Raw genomic sequence first — 17,917 nt, 5'->3', positions numbered from 1 at the left:
CAAGGGGTCATCGTTTTCACCAGGATGGAACTTTTCAGGGATGCAGTTGTTTTGCTGACCTATGCTCCTGTAAGCTCATTAAACTCCCTTCACCAAGCTGGACTTGAATGGAATCATTTCTTTGGTCTGTTATTAGTAGCCCAGCAGGGATTAATTGATTTTTGTTCATGTATTCCCAAGAACTGTTAACACAATAAGCTTAACTAGCATGCATAAGACCCTTGGGTCTGTCTTCAATACCTACCAAAAGTAAGTTAAGTAAATGAATAAAATTAAGGACCTAATAAGGAAGCTAGTATTGTTTAGTTCGGTTGTTTGAATGTGAAATGTCCTCCATAGCTTCATGTGTTTGTAATTAAGCCTCACATTCGATCCCCAGCTTGTGGCAATTTGTGAGGTAGAGCCTTATTGGAGGAGGTTGGGGAAGCCCGTGTGGTGTTATAGTCCAAGCCTCCTTGACAGAGCTAGCTCACTCAAAGACTACTTCCAGCTAGATAGGTGGTAAGATCTGAGCCAGCTTGTGTCATGTTTTCCCTGAAATTATGAAAGTTCCCCTTAAAAGTGTATGTTAAAGTAATCCTTTTTCCTCCCACATGCTGTTTTTCGTTGGGTATTTTGTCCCAGCATTAAGAAGTTACGTACAACATGTGGCTAAATGGATATGTTGTGCCCGTCAAATTGTCCTCTAAATATTTATGCTTATGACCAAAGATTAGTGCTGTTATCATCTTTGGTTAGATAAGCTTCTCTTTTATGTTGGAAGTACTACTGAGGAAACTCAAACCTCGTCACAGTGCTGAGAATAAGGGGCTGTGTAGTGTTCAGTGCTTAATGAGACATGTCCATCACACCACACACAGTTCAGGGAACGGTGTAGCAGATGGGGGTGGGGTAGGATGGGGAAAGAGTATAAAAGCCAGTGTATGAGGACTGCCTGACATGGCATGGCCATTGCATTTTGATCTCACAGCGATAGCTGTTACCACAAGATCTGCATAATACTGGGCTCATCAACATTCTGTCATGGGCAATCTGAGGAGGCAGTGAGGCCTTCATCCCTCCTGAGGAGCTATTGGAAGTTAATCATTACTATAGGAGCCAGAAAAATTTTCAGCAGTGGTATAGCCACTAGAAGGATCCAGATATTTTCTTAGATAATCCCTCATCACTGCTCATCCAGGCTACCATATGTAAACTTAGTGGGTCACATCACACAAGAAAAAAAAAAAGACACTGAAGTAGAAAGACTAGTTGAGCAGAAGAAGGAGTTTAATGGAAGGGGGACTGGAAGGGGACCAAATAATGAAAGTATAATGAGGATGAAGGAGTAACAGGGTGCTAATGAGGGGATAAGAGAGAATTGAGGAGAGTCGGGTCAAATACATTATACAAATGCATGGTAATGTTAATACATATATATATATATATATATATGTATGTATATATATATATATATATGTATGTATGTATGTATAAATTTTAAAAATAAAAATAAATAAAACAGTAACTTTAAGCTGGGCATGGTGGCTTGGGAGGGAGAGGTAGGAGGATTGCTTTGAGTTCGAGACCACCCCGAGAAGACACAGTGAATTCCAGGTCAGCCTGGGCTAGAGCAAGACCCTACCTTGAAAAACAAAACAAAAAAAGAAATGAGAAAAGAAAGAAAAAAAAAAAAAAAAACGGTAACCTTAATGAGCACAACATGGAATAAAATGGTCAGTACAAGCATTTTCAACTTCCATGGTTGTTAATTATCTAATATTTTAGTGATGTTTTATTAGAAAGCAAAGAGAATATAACACAAAATAGTTTCAGAAATTAGATCTGTTTCTAATTCTTTCAATTAGCGTCATCTCTAAATATAAGACTTAGGAAAAGAGAAAATTATATTGTTGAATGTTAAGTTCTAGTTAGAAGTTAATGTTTCAAAAACTTTTCTTTCCAGCGGGTCACATATACACATTAGTGAGTTGCTCAGTACATTTTTCTTTTGGTTTCTCAATTGCCAAAAGCTCAAAGTTAGAGTTGGAGATTCAATTTACATTTTATAGGAAAAACCTGACTCTTCACCAAGGCAGAGGTTATAAGTTTAAATGTAGCCCCAGGGGACTTAAAAATTAAAATGTACTTAATAGGTTGGTATTGTATATATGTAAGTACAATGATTGAGATGGGGAGGTAATATGATGGAGAATGGAATTTCAAAGGGGAAAGTTGGGGGGGGAGGGAGGGTATTATCATGGGATATTTTTTATAATCATGGAAAATGTTAATAAAAATTGTGAAAAGAAAATAAATAAATAAAAAATTAAAGTGCTTGAACTAAACTTGGAGAGGCTAAGAAGAGCATTGGGATATGTAACTGAGTTGAGAATTACTGCCACAATAAATAGACACCAAAAGCATATATGCAGGAGAATTTAATCTAATAACGTAAGGTTAAAAATACATATGCATGTAATAAAAGACTTAAGAGACTGGAGAAAGGAAGAATATTATTTGATATAATTCTGACATCCTAGGAGAAACTGAAAGAAACATACCTACTTGAAAAGTCAAATCCACAGAGAGTACAATCACTCAGGAAACATTTCAAGAGAAATACAGTGAGTTTAGAACAACGGATCCTTTTACTGAAGCTTTGGAAAGTGTGAGGATGTTGCTAGAAAAGTTTCTAATAAATGGAAGAAGAGTATTGTCTAGGAAAAAAATCTGGAGTTTATTTAAGAAATACTATGTTTAGAGTTGGGATTGAAACAAGCCAGGCCAAGGAGCAACTGAGGGAAACATTAAGCTGAATGAAGCTGTCTGGCTATGAGAGGAAGATAACCTTGCAACGTATCACAGTTTTTATGACCTTATATCCAGAATTCTTGTCTGTTTGTTTGTTTGTTTTCAAAATCAGATCCTCTTTCTTTTATTAAAAAATTTTGTGTTGGTAGAGATCAAACTCAAGGACACTCAGCTAGAGGAACACATTATAATACTTTAAAATTCACAGAATAGTAACAAGAACTTTGAATTTGTGGGCTGGTGACCTAAAGTCTAGGTCTAATTCTGAGTTGTATAAAGGTGAAAAGAAAAAAGTCATAAACCCTTCCAAAAACTTCAATTTCAACCACTATACAGAATTCACATTTTCTGCCTGGCTTACATGCATATTCTATAACTCTGCAATAAAACTAACTGCAAATATTAAAAGCCTGCTGAGCACAGAAGTCAAAGAGAGAGACTGTTCAGAAGGCCACAAGTGTGGGTATTAGAAACAGTAACCTTAAATAGAGTGCAGCATTGCAGAGTTTTCCCCAGAGAGCGAAGAGCCAGTCACCTCTGGCCAAGGCCTCTGTGAGCACCAAGACAGTGGTCAGATTATGTCCTCTCTGCCATTGACCAATGAGAACTATATAGCACAGAAATTTACAGTGGCAGACAAGGTTAAATGGCAAGGAAAAATATAATTACTTGTTGCAAATATCACTATACATAGTTAATGATTAGGATTGATTAGTTTTCTTTATTTCAAAGTAGTGCAGAGTGATAGCCATTCAGTAGAAAGTATATTTTAAATGTTGATCTTTTCTCAGGATACAAGTATAATACCTCTGTGGTGCTAGATGGTGGCAAAGAGCCACAGTTCTCAGTCAGCCATGTCATCAGGAGGGTAAAAACCTGATATTCCAGTGTAGTGTGTTGCAAGACCATGTTGTTCAGTGGGTTACATATAGTAAACACATATTCAACCTTCAATCTATAATGGACTTACCATATAGTAGTAATTCCATTTAAACCAAAATACTAGTATATAGTAATTCAAAGAAATCTGAAATTATGAGGAAAGCTTAGGGACCTAACAAGGTTAATGCACTCAGTGGTAATGAAGAGATCTAACTAGGCCAGGTCCAGGAAATTTGGGGGTATCCTGTAAGTAACAACCGACTAAGGGTTGTTACTTGACTCCTTGTTGAAGTAAGCTCCAAATCCAGCTACAAAAGTCTAAGTACCCTGGCCTTCCACCACCAATGTCATCACAGTGTCATTGAGAACCATGGAGCTCAGTTCTCCTGCTTCAAAATAGATGCTTTTGGCATTAGAGGTAACACATCTAAACAGGCTTGTGGAGAAAGGAGTTCAGAACCACTGGAAAAAATGGTTAAAGTCCTTTTGGTTGATTATGTCACTATACTGTCAGCAATAGAAAGATCAGTGTTAAATGTAAAAACCCACCACCCAAACTTAACTGGTGAACTTCATTACCCATCCATTTGAATAAAACTAGCTTACTATTATTATGATTAATTCTCAAGCAAAGAGGAGCAAATACCAACTCAGGATGATTTTCTAAGCTTTGAAATAAAATCTTTCATGGCTCAGCATAAATAAATAAATAAATAAATACCAACTTTAACAAGTGTTATACTTGGGTAATGGGAAAGACAGTTGGAGCCTTTGTTTACTAAGAACCTCCCAACATTCATGCTTTCTAAGTTAATGTTAATTTTAGTCAAAGTTCTATTAGCTTTATCTGTTGTGTGTGATTAGTCATTCTATAAAAGACAGAGAGAAAAATCCATAGACTCTTCTTGACCAGCCTTCTCCTAGACTTGCTTACCTTCTATTGTCTCTATAATCCAAATCCAAGTGAAAACCTTTAGCTTAGATTCTTTTAGTTCAACATCATTTAGTTCAACAAAACAGAGCTTATCAAGTTTCATCTTTTCAGTTAAAAGACGACTTCCTGGGCTTAGAATTAATGGTTACTGAGGATGAGAAAGTCATTCTCCTCAGTGGTATAGCTGCTGGTAAATGGTATGATGAAGAGCTCAGTAGGAGGAGGACAAGAAAGGATAATGGGAAATATGTATAATCAAAATACAATATACACATGAAATTTTCAAAGAACAAATAAATAAAATTAAAAGAATTAGGCTATATTAGACTATATAGAAGGCATGATCAGTTACTGATACTATTTCTTCAACACCTACTAGTGTAGAAAATTTATTAATTAAGCTGGATGTCGTTGCTCATGTCTTTAATCCCTTTAATAATAATAATGTCTTTAATGCAGTCTTTAATGCAGAGACTGAAATAGGAGGATCTCCATGGGTTCCAGGCCAGCCTGGGCTACAGTGAGTTCCAGGTCAACCTGGGCTATAGAAAGAAAGCAAGGAAGGAAGGAAGGAGAAGAAAGGAGGGGAGGAGGGAAGAAGGGAAGGAAAGAGGAATAAATGGAAGGGAAAGAAAAGGAGAGGAAACAAAAGGAAAGAAAAAAAACAAGAAAGAAAGAAGGAAGGAAAATAAAGTCTGTAAATTACTAACCTTAGTCCATTATTGTTGTTTATTCAAACACACTAAATTACACTAGCTCAGCATATTGATAATAGAAGATAACAGCTGAATAGTAAGTTTTAGTGAAGAGTGTAAGAATCTGTGGTTACAGTAAAAATCAGCTCTATAACATGGAAGGGAATTTTACATATAATGCATATACCCCTTATGTTTGGATCTTTTAATGTACTTGCCATTTCAAATAATATAACTTGGTTCTATAGAAAGATCATATTATGGAATAACAAGAAGCCTGAACCCAAAGTTTTGATGCCTCAGAAGGGTGGAAAACAGGCCCTACTCCTTTCTGGCATCTGTTTACCATGCTGAGAACAGTGTTTTAATTTTAGGTAAATTCCATTTACATTACAGGCCAGGAAAAAAAAATGTATTGCAATTAACATAGAAACCACAATTTCAATCTAATGCTTTTTTCATTTCCTATTCAAATCCCACACATTTGAACAACAAAAACACCCTCAGAAATGAACAAATTACCTTGAATGTAGCTCTGTGCTGCCATTGTTATATTTGCTTCCTCTTTCCCAGACACCAAAGTCAGGCACACGATAAACTCTTTCTACACAAAATACAAGATTTTGAATAAAAGAAACCTAAAAGAAAAGAAACAAAGAATAAGAAGAAATACATGCAAAAAAGGGATCTTTAGATAATAATAGGAAAAATTATACTTCATATGAAATAAACATGTACTTGTTTCCCAAATATTGTTTTTGCCAAGATTTCATGTATCCCAGAATGGCCTCAAACACCCTATACAGCCAAAGATGATCTTGAATGTCTTATCCTTCTGCCTCTATCTCTAAGTGCTGGGATTATAGTGTACGTTGAGTTTACTGAGGCTCTCAGGAATATAGCATATTGTTGTTGGGTACCAAGGGGTCTGTCCAGAGATCACAAAACTGGCCCCCTACTATCTCAAAAGAAAGTAGCCTACTCACCCAACACCCCTCTCTGCCACAGAGACCCAACATTTTGAGATAAAGCCCCCTGAAAAAAAGCCACACTGGCAACACTCTTGAGTCCCAACTGCCGAGATATGAAGCGTCCCTCTACAACTCACCTTCAATAAGGCCTAATTCATTGCTACAGAGATTCCTGTTTCCCTCTCCCTTTCAAACGCTGAACTTTTCCTTACATACATTGAGATGTCTGGATTTATGTGATGCCAAGGATAGAGCCTAGGGCCTCTGGCAAGCAAGGTGAGCACTGTTATCAACTGAGCTACATCCTCAGTCTCCAAAGCATTTTTTAACATGTTCAAATTCCCGTAATTATTACATGAGTGCTTTGTTGTACTTGGTTTTTCAAAATAAACCTTCCTTTGGGGGGGGGGCTAAAAAGATGGCTTAGTGGTTAAGGTGCTTGCTTACAAAGCCTAAGGACCCAGGTTTGACTCTCCAGATCCACCATAAGCCAGACATATAAAGGTGAGGCAAGCCAAGGTTGCACATGCCCACTAGGTGGCACAAGCATCTGGAGTTCGATTGCAGTAGCTAAGGCCCTGGCATGCCAATTCTCAATCTCTCTCTCCCTCTGTCCTCTCTCTCTCTCTAAAATAAAAAAAAAAAAGTTAAAAAATAAAAAAGCTTCCTTTTGGTGAGAACATAGCTAATATTAAACATAAGTAAAGTTTAAATCTTTTCAATGTTACACTGTAATTGTTCTATAATGTACTTATTACTATTTATGAGGACTGTGCACCTTCAGAATTAAGAAAAACATAAAACCATGTTTTCATACTGGACACTATCTAGAAACTAAAATGCATGTATGAAATATTTTACAAGAAAATGAAAGTAGTGGCTGGGGAAACAGCTCAGAGTTAAAGGTGCCTGCTTGCAAAGCCTGCTGGCCTGGAGTTTGAGTCTCCAGTACCCATGTAAAGCCAGATGCACAAAGAGGTGCAGGTGTCTAGAATTCATTTGCAACAGCAAGAGGTCCTGGCGCACATGTACACACACACACACACACACACACACACACACGCGCGCGCGCGCGCGCGCACATGCGCACGCGTGCACATGCACACATGTTCTCTCCCTCTCCCCCTCCCTCCCTCCCTCCCTCCCTCCCTCTCTCTCTCGTAACCAAATAATAATATTAAAAACATACATCTAAAGGTTTGAAGAGTAAAATATACGAGTTACTTTTCTTTTTCTTGCAAAGTGATAATATAATTTTGGATCAACAAGAGTCTTAATTTATTCATTCTCCTGGAATCTAATTTTCCTTTCCATCTTTTTGGTTATAAACACAAAACTCATGGATGAATGTGGGGCCCAACCAATGAGCCAGGAGTCAAAGCCTACACATAAAGATTTCAGAAATGTGGTTTTAGATTTGCTTTCCATGCCTGATACATGGCATACTAAACACAGACATCTGCATCTTAGTACAAGGTCTTCTTCACATACTGAAGAAGAAATAGGAGGAAGCTAGCTTCGTTTAAGAAGGTTCAGTTAGAAACTGAAGCCCAGAGAGAACCCATGCCACCTTGTCTTGGCATGAATGGAACTCTGATCAAGATGCATCTACAGCAGCTGCTGTGCCTTCGTGATGCCCACAGCCTAGGCAGCCTTCACTACCCAGGTGGCCTGTCTCTGGGGCCTGCCCCTCTTTGAGTCTATAAAGCAACTAAGTCTTCCCCTTTACATACCTGAATATGACAAAAGAATACATTTTCAATCAACTATAAAGGCTATTCCTGGTCTTTCTTTCTCTATGTTCCTCTTTGCCCTGTACTGTTTGGACACATGTGAATCTGGCTCTAGCCCCCTACCCATCTGGTGGGGGAGGGAAGCAAAATACTGTTTCCTGGCTTAGGGATTTTCTGTTTGCCTCTGCTTCAAATTTTGGGGGATTTTCTGTTTGCCTCTGCTTCATATATTAGGGTAACTTCTCACTTTAATTACATATATGATTTTCCTCTGGCATCTGAATCTACCACATGTGTATTTCTCTTATATTCTAGATCTACCACATGGGTGCTTTCTCTAACTCTGGGCCTGCTGCCTGAGTAATTTCTCTATATTTGGGATAATCAAGGATATAACCCTCTTTATTATTTCTTTCTCACTATCTGTCACCCTATCCTATTCTCAAACCATCACTACTTTTACCTTTCTTCCTTGGGAAATCTTGAGATGGATGCTTTGCCTTACATATGAGATTCTTCTAAATCTCTCTACATAGGTCTTATCTTCCACATGTTTATGGCTCTGTACCAGCCATTTCTCTTAGATGAATCTCATGAAGTATGCTGTGTTTTATACATGAGTGCCTATTTCCTACTTGCCACATGCTTAAGACTTTGCTCTAGCCTTCTTCCTAGATCCCACAATAAATCCCACAATTTGTGGTTCCTCCCTAAATAAACTTAATAATTCATAATTTGTCCTTTGTGAGTCCATTTATCAATTCTTTGTGAAAACTAGGACAGGACCCAAAAACTGAGTTCATAAATTTGAGGGACTCCTCCTGAACTCCAAAATCCTGCATCAGTAACTCTCCTCTATATATACAATTAATACCACACACATATATACGCATAAACATATATATGTATTTTTATACATACATAGACTTTTAAGAAAGAAACAGTACTAACAGAAAACAAAGTTAAGGATCTACCAGTAGGCCAACTTTTAAGAAATCACAGAAAGAAAGAAACCAAATGGGGAAAAAAATTGCTGGGAAGATTAGAAATTAGGAAAAGCACAGTCTCTCAAAATAGTTCTTCCAAGTTTCCTAGAGGCTTAGAAAATCTTTGAGCTGAGTCAACAAATACGTTAATCTAGAGTACATCAGAAAGAAATCTACCCAAGTTTTCTCACAAAAACTGAATAGCTAGAGCACTTGAATGCTCTGTTCTTACATTCTCTCTTGTGGAGGGGTTTCTTATGGAAAGCCAGGAACAGATCGCTTATTTCAGTGAAAGAAAAGCAATTTGGCTATTGAAACTTCATAGATAAAAAGAGTGTGAATTATTTCTAGATTTCTGTAACACACACTGATCCCACAATTTCTCTAACCTAAGAATGGAGCAATATATAGTAATGAAAACTTTTTTTAAAACTTAGCTTATTGGTGAGGTCTCCTAGCTTTGTCTACATACTACTTTGCCTATGGACCCTAACGGAAATTTGGCTATGTAAAAACCCAGACCACTGGACCTAGGATAGATAGAGTTGAAACTGCTAGATTAAAAAGTCGTGAGATAGAGGCAAAGGTAAGGATTTCTGAATAAGACTTCAGTGGCTCAGGAAATACAGCCAACAATTGACAACTGGGATTTTATAAAATTAAAAAGTTTTTGTACAGAAATAAAACTGACATCAAGTGAAGAGGCAGCATACAGAATGAGAAAGAATCTTTGCTACATATACATCTGACAGAAGATTAATATCCAGACTATATGAAGAACTCAAATAATTAAGCATCACGAAAACAAACAACCCAATAAAAAATGGGCTATGAAACTAAAATAAAAGTTCTCAAAAGAAGAAATACGAATGGCTAATAAATGTATCAAAAAGTGTTCAGCATCCTTAGACAACATAGAAATGCAAATTAAAACTATCTCACTCTAGGGCTGAAGAGATGGCTTAGCTGTTAAGGTGCTTGCCTGCAAAGCCTAAGGACCCATGTTCGATGTCTCTCTAGATCCCACATAAGCCAGACACTCAAAAGGTGAGGCAAGTACAAGGTTGCACATATCCACTAGGTAGCACAAGCATCTGAAGTTCGATGGCAATGGCGCACAATTTTCTCAGTCTGTCTCTCTTGCTCTCTCTCTCTCTCTCTGTCTGTGTTGAACTTTCTCTAAAAATAAATTATCTCACTCCAGTCAAAATGGCTATAACAAAGAAAACAAATGACAAATGCTGGTAAGAAGGTAGGAGAGAGGGAACCCCTCCTCAGTGTTGGTGGGAATGTAAACTGGTAAAGCTAACACAGAAATCAGTGTGGAGGTTTCTCAAACAGCTTGAAACAGAACAAGCAGAATGAATGCAGAGTCTGTGCCAGCATACTGTTAAGGACTACCTATAGCCCAGTTTCTGAGAGTCTTGGCTCCTCTCTAGAAACCTCATGAGCTCAACCTCCAATATTTGTGTTTCTCTTGGCATTCTGGTCTCACAAACTCCCACCAAAACAGCCTGTTAAGCTTTTGGTACCCTAGGATTTTCTAGAACAAATTTCCAAACACAACTCATGTGAACCAGTTCTAATGGCCAGTGAATGATATGATTACAACTACCATATCAACAGCCTCACTGCTTGATGCCAACTTTCTAGATGAGTTACTTTTCTTGTACTGTGACAAAATATCTAAAAAGAAAAAAAAAGGAAGTAAAGAAAGTGACGGTTTATTTTGGCTTACAGTTGGAGGGCATATGTCAGGAAGTCATGGTGGCAGGAGCTTGAGATAACTGGTTAGACTGTTCACTCAATGATCCCAGCTCATGGAAAGGTGGCATTCACATTTACAGTGGATATTCCCATTTCAATTAATCTAATCAATAAACTCCCTCCCAGATATGTCCAGAAATTTATCTCCAGGGTGATTCTAGGTCCATTTAAGGCAATACAGATTAACCACCACAATCAGAATTATAATTAGCAGCAGTTGACAAATGAAGATTTAAAATGAATTAAAGCATATGGTGGGATAGCAACATATGACTTTATAAAAATAAATTACCAAACCAAAAAACTGCCATCACTAAGGCAATTTCATCACTACTATTTTGCCTGAAATAACATTAGTGTAAATCTATTTGCAAACATTATTAGTTGCCACCTAACATAATTAGCTATTAGCTATCACACTGTGTTTCACTGTGACTTAAGATTATTTCTCCCAGTTCCTTATAGCCTCTGTGAGTAAAAAGAAATGACAAGCTAAATTAACTTATTCTATAAATTTTCTTTTCCTCAGTCACACTTTTTAAAAGTTTGCTTTATATTTATATTTAGGGTACAATTTTAGGAATGGCCTGACCTAGGAGTTTCTTAGCTTCTCTAATACCCTAATACTTGCATCCCATTTGTTGGATTTGAATATAAAAATGACCCCCACAGGCTCTTGTGTTTGAACACTTGATCCCCAGACAGAGGTGATGTTTGGGAAGGCTAGAGAAACTTTAGTGTGGAGACTTTATGAGGGAAGTGGGTCACTGGGGGCAGGACTTGAGGTTTTGCAGCCATGCTCCACTTCCTGTTCATTCTTTGCTTCCTGATTCTGGCCGCAATGTAAAGAACTGCCCTGCCATGCCTTCCCTGCCTCAATGGACTAGATCCTCCTGAGTAGTAAGCCAAAAATAAATCCTTTACTTCCTTAAGTTGCTTTGATTGGGTCTTTGTTCACAGCAATGAGAAAGAAATTTCTACAGAATTTTGGGGCTGTTGCTATAATAAATCTGATTATATAGTTTGTAAGTGTTTGGAAGTGGTTTGTGGCAAGAATGTGGAAGGTTTTGTAACTCTGGACTAAAGAATCCCTTCAATACTAAAATCAGAAATAAAGGAGCCATTAGTGTGGGAGTTTGGAAACACAAAGCCTGAGAAATGTCTGCTGTGGGTGGAGGTCAGGTTTATGAAGTTTCAAATGAGAACAAAGATTGCATTGGGAACTGAGCTAGAAGCAATTCATGGGATATTCTGGCAAAGGAAGTATCTGCATTTTCACTGTGTTGTGAGAAATTGAGCAACACTGAATTTAAAAGTAACAGACAAATTTGTTTGGCCATAGACATTTCAAGGCAAAATAGCATTCCAGCTGTGACATGGCTTCTGTTGGTGGCTTTTATTCAGATCTACAGTGTGAGAGAGCAACAAGAAGGGCAAAAATATATTAAAAATGTGAGGCTTAATAAAGAAAGAAATGTGAGCAAGTTTAAAATTCTGGACAAGGACACTATATTTGGAAAAAAAAAAAAAACAGCTGTAATTACTAAACAACTCAATACCATTAAGAATATTCTACTGTTCTGCAAAGGGACAACAGGAAACAAGAACCCACTCATTGAGAATATAAATACTTTGGAAAGGATAATGCCACCAAAAGTGGTTCTCTGCACAGCTGCCTCTGAAAGTGTTTTGACAAGGTCAGCATGGAAGGTAAGAAAAGATGGTAAAAGTAGGGTCCACACAGAACAGGCTTCATCCTGACTTAACAGTAGAACTTGACAGTTTCTTCCATATGATACTGCTTATATAGGCATGGGACATGCAAGACTGGAGTCGTGGAGCACTTTATCAGGTTACACAGAGCTGTGGAGGTCAGGCAATGTGTGACAGGGCTAGGTTCCCTGTAAGGCCCTGAGAAGCTGTTGTGTGAAGCTGTAAAGGCCACGGATGAGCCTAATAATGGTACCAAACTGCCTGTATTTTCTGAATAGAAAACTAATAAAAAAAAAGAATAACCCATTTTTATAAAACTAAAGGTCAGTTTTTAAAAGTGGATAGCTTCTAGCTAGACTAAGTTCACTAGTAGATAACTAGGGAAAATCATACCTCATCGGTGTTGTAGATAATCTGAAGTCCAGAGGAAATCATTTCTACCAGGTAAAGGAGAAAGAGTGACACTGCATTTATCTGAAAACAAACAACAACATTAAAGAGTTAATGGAAAAAAGAAAAACATTATGCTATGAAATTTTATATAAATGCACACATTTGCTGTAATAGTGTCATATAAAAATATTTTGGCTGGGAATTATGGCATACTCCTTTAAGCCCAGCATTCAGGAGGCTAAAATAGGAGAATTTCTGTGAGTTCTAGGTCAACCTGGGCTACAATAAGACTCTGCTTCAAAAAACAAACAAAAAATTCCTTCTTTGTTATATAAAGGAGCTGTGAACTTAACCCATAATAAAATCCCAGTTTGTACATAAAATTCTTAAATCCCCAAATTCACTGTGCTCAGCTAACATTTGATTAGAAACATGGCTACAAGTAAAAATGTTCACTGTTTCTATAAAATTTGCTTCCTAAGGTTTATTTTCAAATTCTGAGTGTAATGGACTTCTATTTTAGATCAGTTCTGTCCCATAGGAAGCCACATAAGGACATTTATCTAAAATATGTTCAAATGATAAGTTATTGGGGAGGCATGACATTACAGCTATGCTGGCATGCATTAAACAACAGGGAGCACATCTTGCAAACAGTCTTTTTTTCAGATAATATAGGATTTATGGAAACAACTAAGGGAAAATGTTGATTATACTAAACAGTGTATTACATAATTTAAAATACATTTATGAAAATTTAGTTCTGTGAACACATAAGATTATTTATAAGTCTATTAAAATAGCTTTTACATGATCTAAATAAAAATAATGATTACTATCTTAACAATAAAAGTTCATAAAAAGAAGCAGGAAAGATAACAAACATGGACAAATCTTGAGTGTTAGTTAATTATCAGTGTCAACTTGACTAGATAAATAGAACCCTAGTAAAACCAGAGTTCTGGGTATGGAACAAAAAGGTAGAAGAAAGGCAAATTCTTATTCTCTCTCCAGAGCCAGGACACTTTTGTTCTTAACATAGAACTCCATGTCCAAGCCGGAGAGATGGCTTAGCGGTTAAGGCGTTTGCCTGCAAAGTCAAAGGACCTTGGTTTGATTTCTCAGGACCCACATAATCTAGATGCACAAGGTGACACATGCAACTGAAGTTCATTTGCAGTGGCGGGAGGCCCTGGTACACCCATTCTCTCTTTCTTTCTCTCTCTCTGCCTCTTTCCCTCTCCCACTCTGTCATGTAAATAAATAAAATTTTTTAAAAATAAAATCAACAGACTTCTTAAAAAAAAACAAAAAAACTCCATGTCCTTCAGTTTTTGGATTCCATGACTTATATCAAGACCCAGGTATGATGGCTCATGCCTACATTCTCAGTACACAGAAAGCTGAGGCAAGAGGATTGTTATATGCTCAAGGCCAGGTAGGCTAAAGTGAGTTGCAGCTAGCCTGAGCTACATATGAGACTTTGTATCAAAAAATCCCCCTAAAATTATATGAGTCATTTTCCCTAAAGAAACCCTTCTTAAATACACTAAGACTACACCACCCTGAACATACTTGATTCTACCTGATCTCAAATATTTGTCTATCTGTCATCTATCCACCCATTTCCTATTGGCTCTGTCTCTCTGGAGAACTATAATTCTACACCTTGAATGAAAGAAACCAGTCATAAAAGGTTCTCTAACAATCAAGATCATAAGGTTGTATTCAAATGAAAAGTCAAGTATAGACAAATTCAGAGACATAAAAGTAAACAGGGGCTGGACAGATGGCTCAGAGGTTAAGGCACTTGCTCCAAAGCCTAATGAGCTGGGTTTGACTGCTTAGTACCCAAGTAAAGCCAGATGCACAAAGTGGTGCATGCATCTGGAATTCATTTCCAGTGGTAGGAGGCCCTGGTGTGCTTATTTCTCTCTCTCATAGGTATATAAAAATAATTTTTAAAAAGTATGCAGAAGGTTTCTTAATGACACTTCAATTAAAATGGGGCAGAAAGTAGCTGCTTATGTATTAGGGTTTGCTTTTTGGTGATGGAAGTGTTTAAAACTTGAGTGTAATCTAATGATTGTAAAACCTTTAAGCAAAAAATGTTACTTATGTCAGGTGTGGTGGCACATGCCTTCAGTCCTAGCACTCGGGAGGTGGAGGTAGATAGGAGGATCGCCATGAGTTCAAGGCTACCCTGAGACTACATAGTGAATTCCAGGTCAGCCTGGGCCAGAGCAAGACCCTATCTCAAAAATAAAATAAAAAATAAAAAAGTTCCTTATACCAGGAAGTTACAAATCTGATTTGAAAATAAGGAGAAGAAAGGCATAATTAGTGCATGTACAGTAGATTATTATCCTCTAACACTTTTGGTCACTTCTGTCTTCTCTCCTTACTGAGTGACTAACAAAGTTGGGATAGAAAACTACTGCTGCTCTTTAAAATCTTAACCAAACTAGTCATGTGTCACCAGGTTTCAGACTGCTGTAGGCTGTCTTAAGAATTAGGCTTATTCTGGAGGGCTCCTTATTTCTTAGCACTTGTCAATGTAAAAATGGGCTAACCAGGTAGACAGAGTATTCAGGTTCCATGTCCTTTAGATCAACATGAAACTTTTGTTTGTTTGTTTGTTTGTTTGTTTGTTTGTTTGAGGTATGGTCTCACTCTAGCCCAGGCTGACCTGGAATTCACTATGGAGTCTCAGGGTGGCCATAAACCCTTGGCAATCCTCCTACCTCTGCCTCCCGAGTGTTGGGATTAAAGGTGTGCACCACCATACCTGGCCAGCATGAAGTTTTGAAAGGCCTTCCTCAGAACATGCCAGAGAAAAGTTTGACCCCATTTAGAAGCTGATCTAAAAAATGGAACAACATGGCTGAAAGCCAGGAGAGAGTCAGTCCCCAGACAGTCAGCGCGTCTAGTGCCAGAAGATGTTATATGGGCGACTGGGGGAAATGACCAGTATCTGTCCAAGCAACTCATGGTCTAACCTACTTAGCAGTAAATAACCTGTTGTGATGCCCACACAAGTACAATAGTGGCACACAGCCATGGTGGGGAACCAACTGCTCTTGATTCGGCTAACTGATCCCCTCAGTGGTATGGGACCCACAACTGGAGCTGGGAAACAAGTCAGAACCATCTCCAAACATAAGCCCACTCTCCAATATCAAGCTACCATCAATCATGGGCTACAAGAGGGCCTACACCTATTAAATTATCTAAAAATAAAAGTAAGTGTTATCTCATTTGTCCTGGTGCTAACTTACTCTCCATTGGAGAATCTGCTTCTCTTTTTCAGATAGATGCAGATCCTAAGGAGAGAGCCACCCCATCATACCTCAAAAGGGCCCTGGCTGAAACTAAGGAAAATTGGTGAAACAAGCAAGGGTGCTGTTTTCTTAGTGAACCAGGTACCAGCACAAGGGTGAAGGAGATCAACAGAGAGAAAAATCAACCCCTACCAAATCACAGATCCAGAGACCCAGAGGCCCCCAACACCTCATCACTGAAGCAGACCAAAAATGAACCCAACATGGCTCAAGGAAATTTTGCGGAAGAGGGGGCGGAAAGAATGTCAGAGCCACATGTTGGGTCAGGATATGCAGAGACATTTATCGTACCAATAACTGTGAGCTAACTCCACAATGCACAACCCATATACCTCAACAAGGAGAGGCCAATGGGGAGGGGGTAGGTCACGGATGAGCCTAATAATGGTACTACCAAACTGCCTGTACTTGCTGAATAGAAAACTAATTAAAATAAATAAATAAAAGAAAAGAAAAATAAAAACTTTCTTTTAAGGCTGGAGAGTTGGCTTAGCAGTTAAGGCACTTGCCTGCAAAGACAAATGACCCAGGTTCAATTCCCCAGGACCCACGTTAACCAGATGAACAAGGGGGTGCAGGTATCTGGAGTTTATTTACAGTGGCTAGAGGCCCAGGTGTCCCCATTCTCTCTCTCTTCCTCTTTCTTTGTCAAATAAATAAATAAGAAAAAATATTTTTAAAAAACTTTCTTCTATCACTGATATAGTTTGTTAGAAATAATTTCAAAGAAATTTCACTCCTATGGACAGAAGTTACAAGAGTAAGAAGCAAAGAACTCTCTCTGCCCTGACTTTTGAGATAATTCTCAAAAACAATTGGAAAATTATTTGAAAAGTTTATATGTTAGGTACTGAGCTTAAATTTGGGCCACAAAACTATAAGCACTGAAGCTGAGCACCAAGTACATAAGAGGTAAAGCACGAGGACCCTTGAGCCTCAGAGTTTGCCACCAGTCTTGGCACCACAGTGAGACCTTGTTTGTTAAAATAAAAACAAAACCAAAAATTATAAGTTCATAACATTGATTAAAAACAGACATATAGACCAGTGGACTAGAAACAGAGAACCCAGAAACAAACCAACATATTAACAGTCAACTGATTTTTTTTTAATAAAAGCAACAATCATATATTGAGAAGGCAAGTCTCTTTAATAAATGGCAATGGGGAAGATGAATATTCAATCATGATATTCACAGTTAACTACAAATAGATCAAAGATGCAAATATAAGACACAATTAAAGTTACTGAGAGACAACACAGTAATACTACACTATTGCACTAGTCAAAATTTTTTACATGAGCCCAAAGCACAAACTACAGACATAAACAATGGCATTGCAACCAATAAAAAGGCCATGTACGTCAAATAAACAGAGTAAAGAGAAGGCACAGAAGGAGAGAGTATTATTTGTGAGCTACTCCACAGAGATTACTTCCTAGGATATAAGAACAATTTCCTGCAGCATGAACAAAATAAATACTATAACTTACAAATGACTTAAATAGACTTTACTAAAAAGAGTATACAAATAGGTATTAAACATAAGAAAAGCATTAGTAATCATCAGGGAAATACAAATTAAAACCATAATTAGGGATTGTTGTAGTCAGGCTCACATTGCTGGCAGAAATCACCTAACCAAGCTCCACAATGGCAGGGAAAATGATGGCATGAGCAGAGGGTGGACATCATCCCCTGGCCAACA

General features: G+C 37.8%; 1 protein-coding gene across 2 annotated transcripts in view; it reads right to left on the bottom strand.

The window, feature by feature from the left end:
* Positions 1-17,917, bottom strand: part of Phkb (phosphorylase kinase regulatory subunit beta) — a 236,070-nt gene that overhangs the window by 148,253 nt on the left and 69,900 nt on the right. For both annotated transcript variants that reach the window (XM_004664836.2, XM_004664837.3), the window contains 2 exons: positions 12,868-12,948; positions 5,827-5,942 (listed from right to left, as the gene is read on the bottom strand). In XM_004664836.2, the coding sequence (XP_004664893.2) occupies positions 5,827-5,942; positions 12,868-12,948 (197 nt within the window). The remainder of the gene's footprint in view (positions 1-5,826; positions 5,943-12,867; positions 12,949-17,917) is intronic.

Source organism: Jaculus jaculus, chromosome 1 (genome assembly GCF_020740685.1).
Source record: "Jaculus jaculus isolate mJacJac1 chromosome 1, mJacJac1.mat.Y.cur, whole genome shotgun sequence".
Classification (NCBI taxonomy): domain Eukaryota; kingdom Metazoa; phylum Chordata; class Mammalia; order Rodentia; family Dipodidae; genus Jaculus; species Jaculus jaculus.
Note: the sequence above shows the minus strand (reverse complement) of the source record. Positions and strands in the feature narration are given on the sequence as shown.